General features: G+C 33.9%; 2 protein-coding genes and 3 long non-coding RNA genes across 8 annotated transcripts; 3 read left to right on the top strand and 2 right to left on the bottom strand.

Annotated features, from left to right (window-relative positions):
* Positions 1 to 387: 387 nt before the first annotated feature.
* LOC139852504 (eukaryotic translation initiation factor 1A-like) lies at positions 388 to 1,751 on the top strand. The gene is made up of 2 exons (XM_071841806.1): positions 388 to 914; positions 1,471 to 1,751. The coding sequence occupies exon 1, from the start codon at positions 471 to 473 to the stop codon at positions 906 to 908; it is 438 nt and encodes a 145-aa protein (XP_071697907.1). The 5' UTR covers positions 388 to 470; the 3' UTR covers positions 909 to 914; positions 1,471 to 1,751.
* Positions 1,752 to 7,166: 5,415 nt separating this feature from the next.
* On the bottom strand, positions 7,167 to 8,507 carry LOC139851508 (uncharacterized). The gene is made up of 3 exons (XR_011760637.1): positions 8,286 to 8,507; positions 7,904 to 8,181; positions 7,167 to 7,336 (listed from the first exon to the last, which is right to left on the bottom strand). It is a non-coding gene; the product is annotated as an uncharacterized lncRNA (long non-coding RNA).
* Positions 8,508 to 9,206: 699 nt separating this feature from the next.
* Positions 9,207 to 12,083, bottom strand: LOC139853034 (uncharacterized). Its single transcript, XM_071842401.1, has 2 exons — positions 11,235 to 12,083; positions 9,207 to 9,447 (listed from the first exon to the last, which is right to left on the bottom strand). The coding sequence occupies exon 1, from the start codon at positions 11,994 to 11,996 to the stop codon at positions 11,238 to 11,240; it is 759 nt and encodes a 252-aa protein (XP_071698502.1). The 5' UTR covers positions 11,997 to 12,083; the 3' UTR covers positions 9,207 to 9,447; positions 11,235 to 11,237.
* A 2,215-nt stretch (positions 12,084 to 14,298) lies between these two features.
* LOC139852978 (uncharacterized) lies at positions 14,299 to 16,486 on the top strand. Its single transcript, XR_011761240.1, has 3 exons — positions 14,299 to 14,509; positions 15,286 to 15,347; positions 16,209 to 16,486. It is a non-coding gene; the product is annotated as an uncharacterized lncRNA (long non-coding RNA).
* Positions 16,487 to 16,674: 188 nt separating this feature from the next.
* LOC139852977 (uncharacterized) lies at positions 16,675 to 19,004 on the top strand. 4 transcript variants are annotated; one of them, XR_011761238.1, is made up of 5 exons: positions 16,675 to 16,726; positions 16,820 to 17,738; positions 17,941 to 18,068; positions 18,436 to 18,481; positions 18,660 to 19,004. It is a non-coding gene; the product is annotated as an uncharacterized lncRNA (long non-coding RNA). The 4 variants fall into 4 exon arrangements; XR_011761239.1 differs by having other exon boundaries at positions 16,681 to 16,894; positions 17,440 to 17,738; XR_011761237.1 differs by having other exon boundaries at positions 16,681 to 17,538; positions 17,625 to 17,738.
* Positions 19,005 to 23,966: the final 4,962 nt, after the last annotated feature.

The following is a 23,966-nucleotide window of genomic DNA, read 5'->3' as shown; positions in this document are numbered from 1 at the left end:
GCCAACCGTGAGGACTTGGTATGTTTAATTGAGATAATTGAAGGATGCTGTTAGCCAAAAAAATTAAAGGAACGCTATTAGCTATTCGGTGTATAATAGGGAACAACGACACCTAAAAGTTTTTACAACCAAAAACAACTCTAAAATAAAAATGCATAGTATCAATATCAATATCAATATATAAGTTTGAAATTTTATCTTAAATTTCTACAACATTTAAAACATAAACCGACAATTATTTACGGAGTAATTTTATTTTTCTTGTTAAAAAATTATTCCGTAGAACCGTACAAGAGTTAATTATCACGTATGCTTTACTTGCACGCCACGTATACTAATCCCCCAATCACCGCTATATAAATAACAAAAAACAGACACCACACCCCACACTTCATCTTTAGAAGATCAAAAACCTAGGGTTTCAGTTTCTTACAAACACACAAAAAAATCAATTAAAATCAACCGCCATCATGCCGAAAAACAAAGGAAAGGGAGGAAAAAACCGAAAAAGAGGGAAGAACGAAGCCGACGATGAAAAGCGTGAACTCGTATTCAAAGAAGACGGTCAAGAATACGCTCAAGTTCTTCGTATGCTTGGTAACGGCCGTTGTGAATCCATGTGTATTGACGGCACGAAACGGCTTAGTCATATTCGTGGTAAGATGCATAAAAAGGTTTGGATTGCAGCTGGTGACATCATCTTAGTCGGTTTACGTGATTATCAGGATGACAAGGCTGACGTCATCCTCAAATACATGCCTGATGAAGCTAGGTTATTGAAAGCTTATGGTGAGTTACCGGAGAATATTAGGTTGAATGAAGGTATTGCTGGTGGACTTGATGAAGAAGATGATACCGCTGGTGATGATTATATTGAGTTTGAAGATGAAGATATTGACAAAATCTAATCTAGGGTTTGTACTTTAATCTCTTTTGTTTTGTTTTTACTGATTAATTATATTAAATATATTAATATTAATAGTATGAACAATTCAAAACTCAATAGTCCAAATCATACAAGACTATTTATATTTCTGTTCTGTTTGTGTAGATTCGTTAATGTGTACAAGTGTATTTATAGATTAGTAAACAATTAAGAATTTCAATATAACCATTTGGATCTTGTGGATTAGTGGGCAAAAGGTAAGATACCATAATTATTAAAAATTGAAATCAAATACTCTTATTAATAAAAATTTCTGTGAACTATATATTCATAATTTGAATGGTACAGTTTTTACTTGCAACAAGGTTTTATTTATGCTAACTATATATGTAAGTTTATTGATTACAATTTCAGTTTTAGGAGGGTTATCATTATTTTATACTGAGCAACTATACTCTTAAAGAAAGTGTGAACTATGTTATATGAGTTTAAAATCCATATGTGTTGTATGCATATTTAAATTAGAATTAGTGGTAGTTTGTGATATAGTAACTTATTAATTTGTGGATTGTTGTCTTATGCAGTTTCCAGATTTTGTAATGGAATGAATGAAATCGAGCTTGAAGGGGATGCAGATGAATGGATGGTTTATATAATTTCTTGCTTATTTTAATTTTAATGCGATTTGTGTCTGAGATTTTAGTCCTTTTAAGGATTGTATGAACAGATGTTTTTTTATATGTTTTAGAGGATTTGTATGAACAGATATTATCTGTAACACACTTCCTAACACACTTCCTAGTTGCTATGGATGTTATTTATGCCTTTTTGTATTATGAAATGGTTCAAGTTATTATAGTTCTCTCTATGTTTGGTGTTTTGTGTATTTGTTTTGCATGATTAGAGTTTTATGTTTAATATAACTGGTGGTAATGGCTAATTTGAGGTCTCTGGTTTCGGATGAATGTTCAGCGTATTAAGAGATTTTGTTTGTATATATTGATCCAATGCAATGACTTATCGTAGAGACATGCTGCTAGATATGGCATCTGCGTAACTGGATAAAGTGTAGATTGAACAAGTTGACAGATAAGTAAATGAGGTGGCAGATGACTTCGAGAACAGGGGAACAACATTTTTATGTGGTCATATTGGTGCTTGTTAAGACTTGGCAAATCTTTGGCATGATTGTGTTTAGTTCAAGGGGAGTTGTATAATCAGGTTTGTTCCGAAAATCAAAGTTGGATCAAGTAGGGTTTACTATAGGCCCAAGTACAGGTTATCTATTGATAGTCAAACTTATAGCTCTATATATGATTTAGGGATGTGGAGTTTGAGATCTAATTGGGCAGGGCAGGGCAGGGCAGGGCAGGGCAGGGCAGGGCACGGTACCGCTTAACTCTGGTTAAACTTAAGTTCTTATCAAGTTTTTTCTACCTCTTTTCAGTTAATAGCCCGTGCGTTGCATAGTGTTTTAAAAATTTGGTATAGTATTATGTACTCAATTTAACGTCTTTTATTATAGTTGTAACATATGGTATATAAGCTACCTGCAATTTAAGTATATTTAAGTACTATAACGTCTTTTGTTATAGTTGTACATTAAGTACTCAATTCAATAGTGTGATATTTGCATAATACTATAACGTCTTTTGTTATAGTTGTACATTAAGTACTCAATAGTGTGATATTTGCATAATAATTCGAACATAATACATTGTGTAAGGCAGGGAGATCAAGTGCATGCATCAAATTCCAACTCCATCAAAGCATACCAAATTCTCTTGACTACACAAAAGTTTCACGAAACGTTTCACCATCGGATCAAGCTTACAATGAGCTGTAGTTCGTTGGACATTAGCATATAAACAGTTATAAATCTGTGATACACACAACACAAACTATTTAAAGACATGGGTAGGACTTTGCATATTAGCAACGACTACTGTTATAAGTTGTAACTAAATCATCCGCCAAAACTACAAAGAGAAATATGTCACGAATATTTTTGTGCTTGAACAACTTATCCAACAATATGTGAAAGTAATGCCTAAATGGTCCATGATACGCACACCCAATAAGTTGCGTTGTTTCCGACGTTGATCAACCGTAAACTTATATAGCCAGACATAAATCTGCCCATATATATACTGCCAAAAAAGAGGGATTATATAGGGAATATCTTTTGATCTATGAGTTTTGTACTAAAACTTTCATATATTGTGTAAACAGTGAACCTAATCCGTATTTACATATCAGTGATTAATCCCAATATTATTATTATTATTTATATTTATCAAGCAAATGCATACTTAAAGACATAAAAGTCAAAAAGCTGACTTCAGAAATTGAACAAAATCTAGATCAAAAAGGGGTTAGTTAAATCACAAATAACTCAACTTAGCTCAAAGATGAAAGACACTCGGGTCATACGAATTTGAGAAGAATCCGATAGATTTGTAGTTTTTGGATACCCGAAAGCTTTTAAGACACAATATCCATAACCGCGGACAATACACCAGCAGTCAAAGCCTTTAATATGCAAGAAAACTGATCGAGTAGTCAATTCTAATGAAAATAATTTATATTTGATGGTACAAATAGAAATAATGAATACAAAGATAGTTTGAAGTTCATCAAATAAAACAACTCTAGTTCATGATTAATTAAAAGGAAAGAATAACGAAAACCTTCCAACAAACTTCCCCACTATCTACCAGAGAGGTGCCCGCAGCTACAAACAAAGCCAAAAAAACAATAACGAAAACCTCTATATAATATAATATACATAAAGGTAGAACGAACAATAGATATAGAATTTGCCACTACTAAAGCTAAATAGAACCTATAATTTGTTTAATCAAATAAGTTCTCAAGATCATCCTACTGAAACAACCCATTGGAGCATAACACTGGTCAATTAGATTAGATATATTTTTTTTTTTTTGGCAAAAAAAGGAAAACTCATGAAAACGCCCTCAACGGAAAATACAAAAGGACAAGGGAAAACGGGGAAGCTCGAGCATATAAAGCAACCAAACAAACAAAAACTATCTATAACGAGACACCCTAACATACCGATAAAAACTTTACAAACATATAAACCAAACAAAAACGAAAAATACCCGAAACTACTAGGAATGAAATCAACCGAAAGAACAAGACGGACCATAACAATCAACCTCTAGGACCCGCCCTTTTCAATTTTCCGTTAACCATCTCTTTCAAAGAACTCTTCCCGGGATAATACATTAGCGGATCCATCACCCGGTGTACCCTCTCCGGCCAACTGTGTCATCAAAACATCGAAAGCTGCGAAAGCCTCCTTGGACATATATCCTCTCCTAAATGCCGATGAACCGCCATCTCTTCCATCTTGAGGACCCATTAACAAGTTTTGAATTGCGTTCCCGTAATCCAAGTTGTCAATGTTATCTTTAAGTTTATAATCATCTGAAGTGGAAGCCTTGTTCGCTTTCTTTCTTGACTTAGGGTTAACATCACTAAATAAACATCTTGAAACATCCTTATTCAATACATACCACGCTTTGCAAAAACTGTCACACGAGGGAACCTCACAATCACAATAACATCTTCCACTACGACCAATCAAAATCGGTTTAGGCCTTTCAACATTCGATTCAACCTTTCTATTTGCCAACAATTCTTCCTTCTTTTTCTTTTTCTCCTTCTTCAATCGATCCAATCTAACCGCAAACGTAATGTTGTCATTATTCAGCTCCTTGAAATCGTTAAAATTAGCTTCTTTACTAACAGAACCCGTAATCCCAATGATTTTAGAGACACTACCATGGAACAAATCGGGCCCTTCTTGGGCCGAACTGGGCACATCCTTATCATGATCAACTTTGTTGCACAATTTCTTTTTAATAACATCAAATGACACCAAACCATTTGTTGATCCAGTAGCTAAACTAGTTGGGTCCTCATGACAACCAACCTGAGATGGTTCATTATACACTCTACAACACCAACTTTGGACTTTGTCTTTGGTGCAACACACTCCAAATCAACATGATTACTTGCATTAAAATCCAACAACCCAAACTGCAACCAGGAATAATTAGACTTTGTGGCAATCTCGTTACTCTTATTCTGTGTATCCGAAGAGAGAACATCCTGACGACCCAATGCATTATCTACCATCACATCACTTGAAAAAATAAACCGGTTAGTAGACTCCAACAAAGAAATATCAAATCCGTCGAACAGAACCCGTTCTAAACTATTGATATCCGATATTTCCGACACCCAAACAATGCATCTTGAGCATACCGAGCCCTTCAAATCCACTTCACAAATAACCCAGTTTCACAAATAACTAATGAATTGTTTATGTAACTACCAGCATGTATCTAAATAGCAAAAGAACTAAACCATATAATTTAGAGTTGGAAGTAGTTTCTCTTTTGTTCATATCAATATAATTGTACAAACATCATCTAATTTTTGTAAATGTGATAAACATCACATTTATAGTTTTGTTGGTGTAAGTGGCTCAAGAATTGTAGTACCTTAAGTTTTAAATGAAAAAAAGTATGTGCAGGTACTTATTACCTCTTTTCTACATAAAGACAACATTGTAAACACTCTCGTTGGTAACATAACAGACTATGTTGATCATCCTGCTTTTTATTATCATTGTCATTTTATTTAAACAAAAATGGATGAACAAACAGAAACAGATAACACAAATCAGTAAACAACAAAAAATAGTCTTCAAAATTAGTAAGTTTACAAAAAAGTTGTTACTCTGTCAATTAAAGAAACTCGGTGATTAAAAAGGTAAAAAGGGCAAAATCAGAACGACGAAATAAGGGAAGGGAAAACCAGAAGTTGTGTGGTACATCGGTTGGTGGCCTGCCTCCTTTAGGGGAGGTCAGGAGTTCAACCCCCGTTGGCTACATATTAAAAACACAATTTCATCCCTGCCATGAAGTATCCACCCATGGCACCTTTCCAATATCGTTTGGGGGGTAAAGGGGAGGGGGGGTTTTACTTGGCCGTGCCCTTGGATCGGTGTCAAGGTTTCCTCCCGGGCAGCGATGGGGGCAGGGTTTATCGCTGCGTCGGCATAGTCGAAACGGGAGATGATCGCAACGGGTGGTTTAGTCCCCCTCGGGTGATCCCATTCGCTGTTCAAAAAAAGGGAAGGGAAAACCATGCGATGAATGTCGAAAACACAGGAAAACAATTTAAGAAACGGGAGAACCAGCGGTGGTACCTGTAGCAGCACCAGTTGTGGAGGATGGCGGCAGAGGCTGTAACATCAACGGTTGTGGAGGATGGTACCTGAATCAACGATGCTAATGATAAATTGAAATCGGTAGTTGATGATATCGATTTTTATGCCAGGATTTGAATTGATAAATTGATTTGAGGAGGTTGAATTGAACGGATTTTGTGGTGGATTTTAGATGCGATTTTTGAACCCTGATTAAGAGTGTGGAAAACCCAAAAACTGATTCAATCGACTTTGCGTTTCAATTCCGAGATTTAACAGGTTAACAATTGAATCAGTTTCGATTTAGTTTTATTTATTCGATTGGAAATTCGTAACCGTAATTGAGCTTTAGAGGACGAAAAAGAAAGAAAAAGAAAGAAAAAGAAAGAAAGAAAGAAAGAAAGAAAAAAAAAAAAAAAAAAAAAAGGAGTTGTTTTCTATTCAGCCAGTTATAAAAGGATAGATGTCAAGTTTTTGGCAGGTATTTCACTGAAGCATTGACTAGATGACATGTGACAAACTCAAATGCTTTATAATAAGTTATTATAGATAGATTATATATAGATTTGTTTTGAATTTACAGTGGTATAATTGAATAAATCCAACCTGGATTCTTAGAATCAAGTCAAAGCAAACTTCATAATAACCACATTATCATAACACATGTACGTTCTTTATGTCTATCTATCAGATCGTTTTTCTTTATCTAGATTTCATTAGTTCGTTCAAGCAACAAAAATCAATGAATAAAGTTGAATCGATATGTACGACATGTTCAAGTCACCCATGATAGCAGGTCAACAAAATACACATAATTGTACACGAATTCAAGCTTTGAAGTGTGGGAGTTGCAGACTTGCAGTCCAATGATAGCATATGCAACTGTCTAAATATGATTATGACAAAAACAAATAATCATAATAATACCATATAATTCGAAGCGACAATCAACCAAATTTTCATTTAAAAGGCTGAACAAGGTCATTTATTGAACAGATATTCAGTAAGAATCCTAATCAAATCAAAGTATAAGATATAAAAAACTAGAAGTAAATCAGTTAATACTGCACCGACAGGAAAACAGACTTGTAAGTGGCTTATATGCCTCAATATGACAGACATACACACACACACTTGACACTTCTAATTTATTCATACGGTCGCCACAGGGCCAAAAATCGGTCGGCATTGAAGACATGGTCAATCTGCATCAATTAGGCAAAAGGAGTCAGAACAAAAGAAATGCTTGTAGGCTGCTATAAGTAAATATATATATCAAATGATTAAGAAGAATGTTATAAACAAGTTACCTACGATATGATTCATAGACAATGATGATTATGGATTAATATCCATCACATAACCATAGTCAAAATATATATGATGACTGTATGTTAGTTCCATACAATACTTGAATTTAGATTTCCAGTTTTATACCTTAAATTATTCACAATCAGTTGATTATCAACACATATAAGTCTAGTAATGTAGGAGGAAAAGGTTCTCTCCCAACAAGGTCAAGACATCTAAAGTTATCGGTAACCACCAACACTACTAAAATATGGCTAATAACTTGATTCAACATGTTAAATTCCTAATACAGAAGGTGTATCAGTTTATGGTCTAACAAACCTATCCTAAGTTTCTTAATCCACCTTACGCATTTCGATCGACAATCATACTAAATGCATATAATTCAAACAAACAACATTCAACACAAAGCATATATCAATAACTTAACAATATTATCAAACCAAAAACTGTAATCTTACCCCTCATCTGAGCTTCCCCTTAACAGCACTCTGCCTCTTGGTAGCCTCAGTAATCTTCTCATGATACCCTTCAATCGGCGGTGTCAATGTAGCCATAAACCTATTGTTCGGAAACGGGGTCAAATCAGGAACCAACGCAGCCGCCCTCAACCCTTCCGGCAACGCCTCTATAGCCTCTTTCTTACATTTCAACAATCCAGTTTCAGCAGCCTGTCATGCCCTATGTTTCCTCATTAAAATCCTACTATACTCCTTAGCTAACTTCATCCCATCCTCAACTGTCAATTCATATAGAAACAACTAAATAAAGATTACTCGGTCACATAGAACTGTTTTAATTTAAAGTTATTTTTGATAAGAAAGTTGGGCAAGTTTAACGAACCATTTATGGGTTTGGACTTGGAGGCTGAAACCAAAGTTATAAGGGGAGTTGTATAATAAGGTTTGTTCCGAAAATCAAAGTTGGATCAAGTAGGGTTAATGTAGCCCCAAGTACAGGTTATCCATTGATACTCGAGTCAAACTTATAGCTCTATATATGATTTAGGGATGTGGAGTTTGAGATCTAAGAGCCCTGTGTCATCCCCATTTTCCACCGTTTTTGTTCAACGACACCGGGACGGGAGTTTGGACGACACCGACCCACCGGTCACCACCGCCGGTGAGCCAGTGTCGGCTATCCGACCGTCGGTGAGCCAGTGTCGGCTATCCAATGTTGATTGTTCGATTTTTTTGAAAATTTTGAATTTTTATCCATTATTTCTTTACTTTTTTTTTTTTTTTTCATTTATTCCTTTTTACTCGGTATTTTTACACCTATATATATATATATATATATATATATATATATATATATATATATATATATATATATATATACTACGTTAACCATTTCTTATCAGTCACATATTTCACTCTCTAATTTTATATTCACCTCAAAATCATAATGTTCACCAACATTCTTACTTTCAACGTTCATGACAGTGGATATTTTACCGACTATATGAACACCACGGTGGTACGAAACATACGTTATTTAAGGCAAAACGTTAATTGCGAGACAGGTTGGTTTGCGCTTTGGGATGAAAAATCGGAGAAATTCGAGTGGCTTAATGACGATGATCAATGAGCCAAAATACTCGGAAATGCAATTATACACTCGAGAGATATCGAGTTGTACACTAAGCATAGTTGGGACCGCATTCCTTCCGAGAGTGAAGTGTGACACTCCCAGTCCAATAATAGAACATGTAACTGTCTAAATATGATTTTGACATAAACAAATAACCATAATACCATATAATTCGAGGCGACAATCAACCAAGATTTCATGTAAAAGGCTGAACAAGGTCATTTATTTAATGGATGAGTCGGTAAGAATAAGAATCCTAATGAAATTAAGATATAAAAGCTAGATTAAATCAGTTGATACTGCACCGATCAGAAAACAGACTTGTAAGTGACAGACACACACACTTGACACTTCTAATTTATTCATACGGTCGCCACGGACAAAATCGGTCGCCATTGAAGACATGGTCAATCTGCAACAATTAAGCACATGGAGTCAGAACAAAAGAAATGCTTGTAGGCTGCTAAAAGTAAATATATCAAATGATTAATAAGAATGTTATAAACAAATTACCTACCATATGATTCATGGACAATGATGATTATGGATTAATATCCATCACATAGCTGTAGGCAGAATATAAATGATGACTGTATGTTACTTCAAGACAATACTTGAATTTAGATTTCCAGTTTTATATCTTAAATTATATCACAATCAGCTAATAATCAACACATATACGTCTTGTAATGTAGGAGAAAAAGAGTTCTCTCCCAACTTTGTAGGGAAATATTTGCTAGCTAGGACTCTTTCGGGATGGAAAACAAGCTTGTGGACACTTGGCAATCTCAAAAAGTGCATCATAATCATGCAATCTCACAGTTTAGTGTTGTCATGGAATCATTCTTTTCAAATGGATCCATGAATTCACCAGCTCTAAATTTTGTTTTGTTAACACGAGTGGACGTTTTTGTTCTTTTACATAAATGTCCACTCGCGTTAATAAATTTGAATCTGGAGCAAGCAAAGAAGACACTAGATATTTGGAAACTTTTATGCTTTAGCAAACTTGAGGGGGTTGAATGACCTGAGAAAACGAATTATCAAGTATGGTATAAACTTGCCACTAACGCACTAGATTAAGGCTACTTGGATCATTCGACGTGTTCAATGTTGGCTACCTTTGTGCCAACATTCAACCAGTCTGTAATGTTGGATTTAATGTTGACTCTTTTGGGATGGAAATCAAGCTCGTGGACTCTTAGCAATCTCTAATTGTGCATCATTATTAATGTAAATGAAAGAATACAGTTCAGCGTTGTCATGAAATCATTCTCTTCAAATGGATCTATGAATTTGCTTATTTGCTAAAAGTCTAAAACCACCAATGTATTATAATAATCTACATGGAATGATGGACATAGTTTCTTTGATTACACACTATAAAATGAATTATATGCTTAAGTTGTCACGTTCATATCATTTATATTCTTTGTGTCCAACTGAGTTCAAATGTCATATTCACATATCCAAGTGTCAAATGGTTAATGAACTATATTTATTAGCTCACAAACAGTGATACTCTTCTAATTTACTGCCTAATTTAAAACACACTATTTTAAATTTAACTCAAATTTGTATAAAGATGTTTATTATTTAATGTGGCGGCCAAAACTCAGAAGCCAAAACTTTAGTATAAACAAAACAAATCGAAAAAATATAATTAAAAAGTATGTATCATCAAAATCGAATGAATCAAGTTACTCGATTAACCACAACTGAAATCATAAACAACAATTAGCAACTAACTGAAACAAAGCCACCTTGCCGCCCACCGGGGAAAGGCATTATGAATATAACTCATCGAAGTACATACACTAGTCTACAACCACTATCAAAGCAACACTACACATAAAAGCCTAATACAAAATACCAACCCTTGCAATCAATATAACATAAACCTACGAAAACTACACATCATGTAGATCAAGACACTTATAAGTTATCGATAACCACCAACATTACTAAAAGTATGGCTAATAACTTGATTCAACATGTTAAATTCCAACATACAGAATCTGGGTCAACTCGTGCATCAGTTTATGGTCTAACAAACCTATCCTAAGTTTCTTAATCCACCTTAGGCATTTCCATCGACAATCATATTAAATGAAAATCAATTCAAACAAACAACATTCAACACAAATCATATATCAATATCAATAACTAACAACATCAAACCAAAAACTATAATCTTACCCCTCATCTGAGCTTCCCCTTAACAGCACTCTGTCTCTTGGTAGCCTCAGTAATCTTCTCATGATACCCTTCAATCGGCGGTGTCAACGTAGCCATAAACCTATTGTTCGGAAACGGGGTCAAATCTGGAACCAACGCAGCCGCCCTCAACCCTTCCGGCAACGCCTCAATCGCCTCTTTCTTACATTTCAACAATCCAGTTTCAGCAGCCTGTCTAGCCCTATGTTTCCTCATTAAAATCCTACTATATTCCTTAGCTAACTTCATCCCATCCTCAACTGTCAACTCATATTTCGGAATCTTATCACCATCCACAACACCTAATGTTACAAGATCCAAACCTTCAGGTCCAATATACCTTGCATCTTTATTATTACTTTCATTATCATCTTTAGGCGAATATTTAACACTTTTTTTAAAATTAGCAATTTCTAATTTCCTTTCTTCAGATATCAATCCCATTTTCTCTCGTGCAGCTTCTCTTTCACGTTCCTTTTTTTTAAGAAATCTAACAGGTGCCTTGGCCTGCAAACAACCGTCAATCATTTGTTCAAGTTGACTTTTTCGATGACCTTTTGATTCTGATGGATCTGATGCTTTTTGACCTTTGTTTATTGTGATTTTTGATCGTTTTAATGCTTGACCTTCTTTAATTTTGCCTTTTCCTTTTGCTGTACCGCTGACGGAACATTGTTGTTGATATCGGTGACTTAGGGTTTCGATTGATGACGTAAGTCGTTTGATAGATGTGATTCGTAACATTTTGTGGAGGAGATTGACGTCACAGGCGGTGGTGTTGGTGGCGGTGGTGATGTAATTGAATAGGAGGGACTGGATCTAGGGTTTTAGAGCGGGCAAAGATGGAATGGTAACTTTTACAATATGGAGGAAAATGGGATATTATGTGAGAAGATGAAAACTTCAGGGACTAGAATAGGACATTTTGCAAGTGAAAATAACAGTATTAACATTATCGTAACTAAATTATTCATCCTCTTAACCTTCCACATCAGCGCCACATCAACACCAATATCCTATAACTAACTCATAATTAAACACTCTCTATCATGGCTAAAACAATACTCCTCTTAATATACAAAGTCCAACAATAAAAAGCACTGGGACCCGCAATTCATATAACTCTTTCGTTAAATCTATGGTGAAAGCGGGTAACTAACGCGAGTAACTAAGTGGTGCCTATGATTAGTTACGGGTAATGAGCGGGTAATGAGCGGGTAACTAACCATAGGGGTGGTCTAAAAGCAATTAAAGTAGTTTTTTTTTTCAATTATTAAAGAAGGTAATAATAATAATATTAAACTGATCCAAAATCAACAAATATTATAATAATAATTATAATTATAATTATTGTTATAAAAGAAAATTCAAAAATAACCAACCAAACAGCATACCTACAACTCTAAAATAAATGGTCCCAACAAGTAAGTGTAACACAGATGACTAGAGAAGTAACAAAAACATGGTTAATATGCTAATAAAGAATAACCTAAATAATATAATTACATTAAAGCAGAAAAAAATAAAATAATAACAACAATGGTCTGCAGAATACCGACCGCCACCACAACAGAACAGCACCAGTAGACACGATGCATCAGGAATCGTCACAAAAAAATCTGAACCCACAAAAAACTGATACCAACCCCGGATCTGAAACTAGAACTCCAACTGAAAAATCGACGCCTGAATCAAACTAGAAGACGCCACCGAAAAGGAAAGGACTCGATACACACAAGGTATCGAGCACAAACTTTCCGTGAAAAAAGCACATCGGGCACCACCTCCTCATGCCCATCAACAGTGACCAACCACCACCAACAGGATGGTAGACCACCCAATAAGCCGACGAAGACAAAACCAACACCACAACAACCAGCCACCACCAGAGGTCACCACCAACTAGGTGGTGAACCTCCGATGACCACAACACAGACGACGACGAGGATAAAGCAATTTGATAGTAGTATCTCTACCCTTTACAAACCGTGTGGCATATTGCCACGTGTCCCCCATCCCATCAATCAATCTCCAACTAGCCATTTGCCATATTTTTATTGGTCATTTTAATAACACCTGTCCCACACCAACCAATTGACACGTGTCCAAATTAAAAGGAAAAAAAACCATCGCTGATAGGAAGAAAAAAAACCATTCAACTGCCGCAGATAAAAAAAAAGCACCACACACATACTCCGTCGTTTGCCGTTTTACCGGCATCACCGCCTCCTTCCATCATATGCGATTACATACTGGTGTGGTAGATTCGTTTGTCCATCGCCTTTCTCCGTTATACCGGCATCACCATCGTTTGATTTCATATGCGATTAACACAGGTTCGATTCTTTCGTTTTTTCATAGATTAGGGTTTGTTAACGATTATGGTTTATTTAAAATCAACCAACTCCAAATTCTTATTAATTTTCAATTTTATCATCATCTCGATTCATGTTTGTTCTGCATCGCATCGTTTAATATCAGATTTTCAATCCGTTTTTTGATTTTTTTTTAACTGATTTATGTTACAAATTTTCATGGAATTATGTTAAAAAGCTAATTTAGGTTACAATATTTGATAACGTCTTCGGATGTTGTTAACGTCCATCAATTTTTATCATCATCTCGATTCATGTTTGTTCTGCATTGCATCGTTTAATGTCAAATTTTCAATCCGTATTTTCATTTTTTTAAACTAATTTATGTTACAAATTTTCATGGATTTGTGTTAAAAAACTAATTTAGGTTACAATATTTGATAACGTTTCGGATGTTGTTAACGTCCATCAATTTCAGAACACTTGGGGTTTAATGTCTTCAATTTTGTTTACAATAAACAACTGTGCTACGTATTCTTACCGTCCTCTAATTTTAAATTGATTTTATATTAACCATTCATAATATAATATTTATTTACTTCATTAATATTTTTTTCTTATTATTATTAAATAATGAATAAATGATATACTGATGCTTTTAATTGTTGATGGTGTCGCTAATTTTGCGTGATTGCTTGTGTGTTGTTGCAGCGTTCTTCGGTTACTATCATCTCCTTCGTTTATCGTTGATGGTTTATAACTATTCATCATTTCTATTGTTTGCTCAATCTAACATAATATATTTATATTCATTTTTCTGTTATTATGTTTTTTTCTCTTTAGGTTTTGAATTTTTATTTTTTTATTGCAGGTATTATGATTAATTGAATTGCAGGTGCAATATTATTTGATCAACAAATCTGACTGTTCGCAATTTTATTTGTGAGTTATCATTTTGGGTTTTTTTATGCGATTCTATTTAGAGATTTTATGTTTATGTACTGATGATGTTATGTGAATCTTCTTCACACAATGACATGGTAAGTGAAGTTTACTGATCACGTTAGTTTTTCGTTTACATGTTATATGCCCTGATAAGTTAAACTAGCTGGACTTCCTTTTTTTACTTTTTTATTATAAGATCAATAAGTTATCCGAACATATGAAAGTTAGAATATTAATGAAGTATAAACAAGGATTATAGTTTTGCATAGCATGAAGACCGAGTGAATTGAAAATTCAAATGTGATGCAATACATAGGTTTAAGATTTATGAATCTTGCAATGTTTGTTACTGTCTCATTATTTTAACATGGTCTAATTTGCATTGTGTTATGTTATTGAACTTTTTGTGCAATTGGAGTTTCAGATGTGGAATATGATAAACTTCATGATATTAAAATTGCAGAAAAACATACAGCTCTTTTATAATTAACCATGCTGAAATAGAGTACTTTTCATTACGTAATAAGCAATATTCACATATATGAGTTGATGATGCTACTATATGGGTTTGTCATGACTGTTTTGAAGGTATGGATATACTCTATGTTTTTAATTATTTCAAGAGAAAGTATAATTTGGTATTGATGGGTATTGCTTTAGAATACATTAAATTGCATATCACTTAGTCTGTTTTTGTGTGTGTGTGTGTGTGTTCCTATGCCATAAACTTGACTGATATTTTGATTTGTGTCATTTATTTTTGTGTTTTGTAGGAACATCATGGTGATTGTACATTTGGGGTCTTTGTTACCTTTGGGGTAATTATATGGGTCAGGTATGCATATAAGACATCCCAGTTTGTATATCGATTGTTTAATTTGTACATATTTTTTTAGTTTTGTGAAAGTTTGCTTATATATAAATTCCTATATAATTGCATTTAAGATATATAGAACTTCAGCTATATAAATTATATCTTTTACTGGCTCTTGAATTGACGAATATATACAGTGAGGCAATGTGGGTCACTATAACCTTAAGCGACCCATTTCGTCTAAAACAATAGTCAAACCTGACATTAGTGTAAACCTGACAGTATGATTAACCCATTTTGTTTAATGATTTTTTTCTGAAAGTCAGCTGTTATAATAGGTCTGTTTATAATAATATGTTATAGTTAATGAAAGTGCAAGTGGGTCACTTTAACCTACTTAAAAGCATATTAGTATTTGATAGTTGTAAATGGATCACGTAATGTAAAAGGTGATTATGTTCTGCTTTGTGTTGCGGTGTGTTTTCGTAAGATATCACCTAGCTGTTGTTTGTTTATTTAATAGCAACATGGTCATAAAAATGGGTCACTTGAACATCACAATTATTAATGCTATAATGAAAGTGTAATGGGTCACTTAAGGCTATAATGGGTCACTGTTACCTTTGATTACTGTTGTTTGTAATGGGTCACATCTTTAATAGTTTATTCGAGGCCGAATCCGAGCCAAATAATTAGTAAACAAGTAGAGATCATATTATGATTTTTTTTGTTCGATGGGTATAGGAATGAGGGAAATTGTTGCATCCTTAATAATTTGTTTGATTATAATAAATAGATCCATGTACATCTAAATGCATTTGAGTTGCTTTTATGTTATGTATTTGAGGACGACTTTACTGACCCATTTTGGTTTGGTTGCAGATGTATGTGATACGATCTGATATCATCACAAATGAGTCAACATCATGAGCATGATAGCAACCAAATGGCAATGTGTTGGGGCAGTTGACATTTGTAATGGGTCACAAATATCATTACAAATGGGTCACATATATCTGGCTCGATGCCATTCTTTAGGTTACAGTTTTAAGGCTCATTATACAATGCTAAGTTGTTGATGCAGGTATAGTGTTGATGCAACATGAGTATAATAGCATCAATATCTATTCAAATACATCAAACACATCAACATATTAACATTAGCATAATAGCACCAACATCAATTAAATACATCAAACATAACATATTTCACTAAATGCGAGTTTATTTTCCCTTCTCCATTTCTCTGTGTTTCTCAGAATTTTGAATGTTCAATCCATCAGACAGTTAGCTCATACATGATATATCATTCGTAACAATTGATAATTTTCTTGAATTCTACATAAGCCAGGAAAAGGTTGAGAGTTTTGGTTAGACCTAACGAGCTAATAATATAAATGGTCCTGTTATTTTATGTTTTGTTATTCATCTTTATATGCTTTCTTTGTTATTTATGGAATATTCAAAAAAGTTATGTTATGGACGTTTTTCAGGTTGGAGTTTACCATCTAAGTCTTGTGAAGTTGAGGATGCAATCGTGCTCCAACATTTGAGTAACAGATTTTGAAGTAATATCCCCCTTTGCTAAACTTGACTTGATTTTTTATTTTTTGGGATTAAATGAGAACGGGTCAAATGAGTCTGTAGCTACCTAATGCATACATCTAAAATGTGTCAATAGTTGCCCAATGCGTATTATCTAAAATGGGGCAATAATTATGTTTGCACCAATATACTTTGCTTTCTATGTACAAATATACTGCATTTGATTGGTTTGTTGCTAATATTATATGTTAGATAGTAAGTGAGAATTCTACTCAAAATATGCAATTGCTTCATCTTTATGCTTCAGAGTCGTGCTATAAATCAGAATGTCAAATGTCAATGTTTATGCTTTAGAGTGGTGCTATAAATCAACATTTATTTATGTGGTTTGGGTTCTAGACGATTATTGTGGGCATAGGTTGCTACTGGTACAATATAGGTTGGTGCTGCTACAATATGGGTCATAAGTGCTATGTTGCTACTGGTACAATATGGGTCATAAGTGCTATGTTCTGGAAGATTTGTGCTATGTTACAACCCGATACTAAGCTATTTGTGTTGTTTAAAGCTATTGCTTCAGGTGTGATTCTTGCAACGGGATACATGCATGTATTACCGGATTTATTTAAATGTTTGACATCCAAATGTTTGCCTGATAAACCATGAAGTAAGTTCCCATTAACAACGTTTATCGCCATGTTATCCGTTGTAATGACACTAATGATTGATTAGTATGCGATGAGCGGGTACAAGAAATGCTGTAAACCTGATCAAGAATTGAAAATTTCGGGTCATTGCCATGATGATGGTTCGTCTGGGCCAGAGGACACAGCGTCACAATTGAGACGCTACCGTGTGGTTGCTCAGGTACCTAATTAAATTAAATTTACTTATAATTTTAATATTTAATTTATATTTATATTTATTTATGGCTAAAATGTTACTCCGTATATTTATCTGTAAGTGTCCTGTATGGTTGTATGTATATGTAAATTATCTAATGATTTTTGTAAATGGTTACTTTTGAATATTACTTATCTTATATTGATATAACATTTTACGTTTTCAGTTTGTTTGATTAAGAGTCGCTGTGCAACGCACGAGCTCTGAAAAACGAACCGATGGGGATTCGGTTTCGATTTCGGTTTTTGATTTGGGACGAGTTTGGTTTCGTTACCGGTTCGGTACCGTTTACAGGTAATGATGTATTCCTTCTTCCTCATTCCCATATAATAGATATTGATAGACTATTGGGTGTTTAGATATGTTTTCAAAGTGATTATTGCCATTGGGGAACTTTTACATATATAGAGTTTTCCATCTAGCAACTTCGACATACTTATTTAGATATTTTTGTTAATTATTTGAAAATAATAATTACTTGGACAAACATGTTAAACCCACAGTTGCTGACTTGAAATGCATACAAGCTCAAAAGTATGTTATGTTTGTGCAGCTGCTTTTTGTATAAATGGACTTACAAAAAGAAGGGCTAATTAATATTATGTTCTTGGATTATACAAAATATCAATTAATGTTGATAATAATCACTGTGTTGAACAAGATGATGCAATCTCATAAAATATGGTCTCCTAACTTTGCTCGAATAGGTATGATTATATAGTTTCCATACCAGTATTGTTTTCTTCTCGATGATATATGTGTATATGTTAACAAATATTTTGCTTCTTAACGATGTTAAAAATACACAATACAAGAGTTTTATTGAATGGACCATAGACTCTTGGTCAATATAGTTGAAGGTGTTAATTGAATTGGTGTTGGCAGGTGCTCCTGAGATAGAGAGGAAATCTTTTGCTACATGTCTACACTACATCAGTTGATCCCAAGGCAAGGGTTTCTTATGGTCGTGGATACTGTCACATTTTAGGTAATTAGGACACATCTTTAAACATCATCTCTAAATATCAGTAACAATACCTTTCAATCTCCATTAGCCGAATGTTCATCAATGTAGTCATACCGAAATGGTATTAGGTAGGACACATTTTGGGTAATTAGGACACATTTTTATATTACGTAGTCGATTTTGCTCATTGATGTTTTATTGCGATTTTTATATTACGTAGTCGATTCTGCATGGTGGGCGATATTCCATTAGTCCTAATTGATTAATGTACACATAATGATAACTACAACGGTTTTGCTTAATTGAATATGAATTCTGATTCATTTACCTTAATTTGTACAATATTTGGTGTGAACATAATATTGTGTAATGTGCATCATACAAGTAATTGTAAATTTGGTTTTAATACAAATACTATCAACAACGATTGGATAAGTAATTATAAATATATTATACAAGTAATCGGTATCAATATTGTCTTTATCATACCATATTGATTAAGAGTTTCCGTGCAACGCACGGGCTCTTAAAGGCTAGTAATATTTATAATTTCTCAAATTCTTATGTTAAGCTTAAATTACAAGACAATTTTAGAATTTGAGAATTTAGAACTTCTTCTGAGGTTGTCATCACCCAGTCACTAGGATGTGTGTATCACTACTTCAAGCCAATTGTTCTTGTGGTTTTGCTGATCGAAAAGGGTTTCTCGGAACCCCTAATCTAATTGATGAAATGTACTCAAGTTTTATTTGAAGCGAAGCAAGTAGTAGGGCTAAACACAATACACAAGATCAAGATCTATACTACATTACAAGACCATATATAACTTAACTCTTGTACTTAAAATTTGAAGAATAAAAAAACATTGATTCATATTCGACAAACAATTAGTATTATAGTATATTCAAACCACAACCATCTATTCGGTCCCTGCAATCTTATTCATTATAGACTCAATGTCTGTAGCCAGCTCTTTTCTGCTCGACTAGAATACAAATAACAAGAAATCATAAGTGATTTCACAAATATCGATTACTATCTTGCAAAATGCTTTGTTTGTTTGAAATAAAAGTTATTTGGTCCAAGAATGAAGGTTCTGTAGGATTTGTGTGCAAGATACAACATATAACTATATGGCTAAATTTATTTGAGCCTTCGGGGTCACACACATATACACCTAGACGTCAAATTAAATCTATATACATATGATGTATATTTACTACTTGAGTAACGGAACAAATTGAATGCTTGTTTTGATTTGAATTAATTAATTAATTGTGGATTAATTAATTTCTCAATGATTATAACTTTAATAGTTGATCAACTAATACATGATCATTTTGTTGTCAAATAAATGGGATTAGTTGGTGTCCACTTAAAAAAAACTAAAGTTAAAGCAAAAGCAAAAGCTAAATAATTGATGAGCATTTTTTTTATGATGGAATTTGAGAATTGGTGATATGCCAACAAATTATATATGTGTTGTTTTTGGTGGTGTTACGGACTGCACAAAAACAAATCAAAAGAAAACCTCAATATTACTTCTTATTATTTGCTTTATAAAACAAAACACATACAAGCTTATATTTTTGGGTGACATTCTAAACACAATCATACGGAGTACTACTTGTTATAATTATTATTACAATAATTTGATTATTGGTAATACGTTACTTGGAGTTTGGACTAGCATCCATTGGCGTCGTTTGAAGTGTAGTGTGGACTATCCAAAGAGACGGTCATACTATTGATCGTAAGTTTCTCTCCTACAATCCATTTCTTCAGGAAAGGTATATCGTTTAACTCCTCTTGTGAATTTATATATTATGACAATTACTAGTGGTGTAATTGGATCTTGTTGGAACCGTCAATCGTGTGCATGTTTTGTAATAATAAGTTTATTTTAACTATCCGCTGCGTTAATCTGAATGAAAAGTATACACGATTTTCCATCAGTGGTATCCGAGCCGCTTTTACACCATTTTAATTGTCACGTGATTTTCTCAGATCTAGTTTTGTGAGATGGTAAAAAGTAAAACTTTTTTTTTACAATTTCAACATGTTTGTTTTAAATTAAATCTCATGACGCACAAATAAGATCTGAAAAATATCACTGTTATAAATTTTGAATTTATTTATTATGGCTTGAATAATTGTTGTTTATTTCATTCCATGGTTGTACACATGCATTGTAACCATGGACAAGCCATATGTAGTTTTTAATAATGTAGTTATTAGAATTGTGATTGCACACATAGCCCATAATGCCCCGGCCTATGTATGATTGTTGTGATTGTTGATTACAGCAATATTGTGTCATGTTGATTATTTGTATTATAAGGCCATTTTGAAGCCAAAATTGTATTATATTTATTTTCCATTTTCATAGTATTGTATTTAAGTTTATTTCAATTTGTAAAAGTACTAGTTTAGTTGTATTTTCAAATTTAAATAAATGTAACAAGATGAAGATTGAAGATAAAATACAACATGCTTTTGGCTTAGAAGATGGCGAACAGGTCAAGTTGACAACAATGGCGTTTGTCAAGTTTTCACTTGATTCTTGAATCAAGTGGGAGCTACGATATTACCCTTAGTTTGACCTCTTGATCCCATGTCGGCTCATGGGATCAAGCATAGGATTTTTGGGCTAGGCTATGTGTGTGTGATGCATGGTATGGTTGTGTTTTATTTTTACGCATTTATATTTAATTGTTGATTATAATATATGCTAAATGTTTTTTGATGAAAACATCAAATAAAACTAGTAACGAGTTTCAAAGGTTAAAATTGATGATTTTAAAAAGTTAAACTCTAACGAGTTTAAAGTTAAATATTTTTTTAAACTCAAATAATATATATGAGCAACATCTTTTAAAAATGTTTTAAAATGATACACAGTGTGTATTTGTTATTTTTTTTATATAAAATAAAATAACAAACTTGACGCATAAACACGATCGACATATATAAAATTGGTTAAAATGTTTTTTAACAAATTGTAGCGAATCTTGTGTGCATGCATTATTCGTTAACACAAACATTTTTAAAATACCCGTCAAATTTAAGTCATGCCATCCAATGAGCTTGCAAACACTCCTCGTTATTTTTTGATTACGGTGAGACCTAATCGAATTATAGCCACGAGGTGAATTTTCAGTTACGAGTGAGACTAGGCTGAATTTCCACTGTTTCCAAATTGGACGACTTAATCGTATTCACGGTGAGACCTGAGATCGAGGCAAGGATGGGACAAACATGCCAATAGATAATAGTGGTTTGTTAGACTACACATATCTTAGGGTCCCATAAAGATCTAAGAGTTGCATCTGTGATGCAATTGGTACTCGCTACCTACCAGTAGACTCTATAACTGCTAGCTGATCAACAGATGTAGTTATGGAACCTCTATGTGGATCTTAGGCTTTCGTAAATTAATTGTTTTTAAATATATTAAAACTTGGGTAATTAATTTATTAAAGTACAATATCGAAAATACTAAAATTGAATCTTGTTCTCTTGTAGATGTCAAACAATCAAAACGTAAACCAAATCAACCTCCGTTCTTTGTTGGAGAAGGAGAAACTTAATGGTTCAAACTTTCTCGATTGGCACCGCAACCTGAGAATTGTTCTCAAATTTGAAGGGAAGTTGAACAAAATTGAAGAACCCTTACCCGAAGCTCCTCCTGAGACAGCTACTGCTGCTCAAAAGAATGCTTATCAGAAGTTGTTTGATGAGCAAGAGAAGATAGCTTTAATCATGCTTGCTAGTATGACTTCTGACCTCCAAAAGGAAATGGAAGATCGTACAGCATATGATATGATGACTGAGCTGAAAAATATGTTTCAGAAACAGGCTAGTCAAGAGTTATATGAAACTTATAAGCTTCTTCAAACATGCAAAATGGAGGAGGGTCAATCAGTGAGTTCTCATGTCTTAAAAATGAAAAGCTACATTGACCGATTGGAAAAACTTGGAACTACCTTGCCGCCTAACTTGGCCGTGAACACGGTTTTAGTTTCACTACCAAAATCGTATCACCAATTTGTGATGAATTACAATATGCAAGGTTGGGAGAAATCTCTGGCAGAGGTGCACTCGATGCTCAAAACTGCTGAACAGGATATTCCATATAAGGTTTCCAATCCAGGTGTCCTTATGATTAGGGAAGGTAGAGTGAGAAAGAATAAGCCAAAAACTTGGGGAAAAGGAAAAGGCAAGTCAATTGCTAAGAAAAAGATTCCACCACCTCCCAAGAAAGAAAACCCAGCGAAAGACGCCGAATGTTTCCACTGTGGAAAAGTTGGCCACTGGAGGAGGAACTGTCCTTCCTACCTATCTGAGTTGAGAAAAGGCAAAGCTGGCCAAACTAGCAAATCAGGTATATTTCATATACAGTTATATACTTTTTCTAGTGATTCCTGGATTTTTGATACTGGTTGTGGTACTCACATCTGTAACAATATGCAGGGAATGAGAAGAAGTAAGAGACTGAAGAACAACACACTAGACTTAAGAGTGGGCAATGGGGCTCGAGCTGCAGTCGAAGCTATTGGCACCTATGAGCTTACTCTACCTAGTGGTCTTATTGTTTTGTTGGAACAATGTCATTATGCTCCTAGTATTACGAGCAATGTAATTTCAGTTTCTCTTTTGAAAAATGTTGGTTTTGAACTTACATTTACGCACTTTGGTATTTCAGTTTCTAAGAATAATGTATTTTATTTTAATGCTATTCCACGTGATGGCATTTTTGAAATTGATATGCATGGTGTAATTTCAAATAATAATTCTGTATATACATGTACTGCCAAACGAGTCAAGAAAGACTTGAATAATACCTATCTATGGCATTGTCGTCTTGGTCATATAAACAAACAACGCATTTCAAAACTCCAATCTGATGGGATTTTGGAATCAACTGACTCTGAGTCATTTGATGTATGCGAGTCATGTTTATGTGGAAAGATGACAAAGGCTCCTTTCTCCGGTTTAGGTGAAAGAGCTAAAGATCTTTTAGGACTAATACATACTGATGTATGTGGCCCTTTTAGAACTATGTCTAGAAATGGTGAAACATACTTCGTTACATTTACTGATGATTATAGTAGATATGGTTATGTTTACTTGCTGAAACATAAACATGAAGTTTTTGAAACGTTCAAAATCTTCCAAAATGAAGTAGAGAATCAACTTGGAAAGACCATTAAAGCCCTTCGTTC

The sequence above is a fragment of the Rutidosis leptorrhynchoides genome, chromosome 6 (genome assembly GCF_046630445.1).
Source record: "Rutidosis leptorrhynchoides isolate AG116_Rl617_1_P2 chromosome 6, CSIRO_AGI_Rlap_v1, whole genome shotgun sequence".
NCBI classification, from domain to species: Eukaryota; Viridiplantae; Streptophyta; class Magnoliopsida; order Asterales; family Asteraceae; genus Rutidosis; species Rutidosis leptorrhynchoides.
Note: the sequence above shows the minus strand (reverse complement) of the source record. Positions and strands in the feature narration are given on the sequence as shown.